The sequence below is a fragment of the Echinops telfairi genome, unplaced genomic scaffold (assembly GCF_000313985.2).
Source record: "Echinops telfairi isolate 266 unplaced genomic scaffold, ASM31398v2 ScPeMD7_2;HRSCAF=8, whole genome shotgun sequence".
Classification (NCBI taxonomy): domain Eukaryota; kingdom Metazoa; phylum Chordata; class Mammalia; order Afrosoricida; family Tenrecidae; genus Echinops; species Echinops telfairi.
The window spans coordinates 69,030,169-69,032,098 of NW_022103898.1; the positions used below are offsets into that span (position 1 = coordinate 69,030,169).

At 44.7% G+C, this 1,930-nt stretch overlaps 1 protein-coding gene across 1 annotated transcript in view; it reads left to right on the plus strand.

The window, feature by feature from the left end:
- The window catches only part of KICS2 (KICSTOR subunit 2), a 25,688-nt gene extending 23,764 nt beyond the window's left edge, over positions 1-1,924 (plus strand). The window contains exon 3 of the mRNA XM_004700481.2: positions 732-1,924. Within this exon, the coding sequence (XP_004700538.1) occupies positions 732-1,548 (817 nt within the window). The 3' untranslated portion in view covers positions 1,549-1,924. The remainder of the gene's footprint in view (positions 1-731) is intronic.
- Positions 1,925-1,930: the final 6 nt, after the last annotated feature.

Below are 1,930 nucleotides of genomic sequence, written 5' to 3' on the forward strand. Positions count from 1 at the left end.
GGTATGTGGGCTGGGAATGTGGCTCAGGATGGGAAGGGTCCAGATCACTCAGGCCTCATGAGTCTTAAGAATTTTGGATTTTCTTCTGAGAACATTTAGATATTGTTTGGCTACCATTTTAACTGTGTCTAAATATGATGGGAATTTGGGACCCAGGGCTGAATAAAAGCTTCCTGCTAAATGTTATATTCCCTTAATAAATAATTATTGTTTATCTACTGTGTTTTGGATGCAACTTTATATTCTGTAGTCTCATCTGAAGAATAGGTTTGATCCTAGCTCATGGGGTGACTGTGAAGGTGAAATGGGTTTATTTTATTAAATGTCATTACCCATGTTTTCATGGTTTCCTTTACCTCTGCCTCATCAGCACCACACCCGGTAAAGAGAGTTCCTTGTTTCAATGATTACTGTTAGTTAGTCAGAATAAATGAAATAAGAATTATTAACCAATTTAACCTTTCTTTATTTGAAAAGAAGATAGGTAGGTACTCATTCGTCTTCATTTTTTATTTCACACTATTTCCACTGGAGACTATTATATTGACAAAGTCTGGAAATAGTGAAGTTATGTCAGGATAATTTTTAAAATGAATCGGCATGAAGTGGAACCTTTGTCTGACTGCATTGTTTTGTTTAGTGTTTGTGCGTGTGTGGGTGGTGGTGATGGTGGTGGTCGGAGACAGTAGTATATAACACCAAATGGAATAACATTTCCCTTCCTCCTGTAGATTCCACCACCCCATTCTCAGCCCCTTGGAGAGCAGTTTCCAACTGGAGGTTGATGTCATGAGTCATCTCCTGAAGGCCCAGGCTCAGGTCTCCGAGTGGAAGTTCCTCCCGTCTCTGGTTAACTTGCACAGCGCCCACTCCAAGCTGCAGACCTGGGGTCAGATCTTTGAGAAGCAACGGGAGACCAAGAAACATCTGTTTGGAGGGCAGTCTCAGAAGGCTGTTCAGCCCCCACACCTTTTCCTCTGGCTGATGAAACTCAAAACCATGCTCCTTGCCAAGTTTAGCTTTTACTTTCATGAGGCCCTGAGCCGACAAACAACTGCTTCAGAAATGAAAGTGTTGACTGCGAAAGCGAACCCAGACCTTTTTGGAAAGATTTCCAGCTTCATCAGGAAATACGACGCTGCCAACGTGTCCTTAATTTTTGACACCCGAGGTTCCGAGAGTTTTCAGGGCCACGGCTATCACCACCCCCATTCCTACCGAGAGGCCCCAAAGGGTGTGGACCAGTACCCAGCCGTGGTGTCCCTGCCCAGTGACAGACCGGTCATGCACTGGCCCAATGTCATCATGATCATGACGGACCGCACCTCGGACCTGAACAGCTTGGAGAAAGTGGTCCACTTCTACGACGACAAAGTCCAGAGCACGTACTTCCTCACCCGCCCAGAGCCTCACTTTACCATTGTCGTCATTTTTGAGTCAAAGAAATCCGAGAGGGACTCCCACTTTATTTCATTCCTCAATGAGCTGTCACTTGCCCTTAAGAACCCCAAAGTTTTCGCAAGTCTGAAACCTGGGTCCAAAGGTTAGCAGGCTATTTGTAGGAAAGCTTGAAAAGACTGGCCATTGTGTTCTTCCTTGCTCTGCTCATCCCCAGGGGCCATGATTCAAGTTCATACCCACTCAAGCTTCTTTCTGGGCTGAATTAAAGACAGCCTCTCCCTAACTCTTGCACACTTTATAAGCAATCTAGGCCAATTGAAGAAAGATTCCAAAGAGTCATCCAGGATTGTGACTGTGTATTTCCATGGGGTAGCAGGAGGACTTTTGTATTGTCCCGTGTGTCCTCAAAGTCAGATGGAATATTTATTGTCCCCTGATCTTTGTTTCCAGATGTTGTCTCGTCCTCAATATTGTGTCCTATGATGATTCCAGCCACTTAGCCCATTCCCCATCTTCGTAGAAGAGTGAT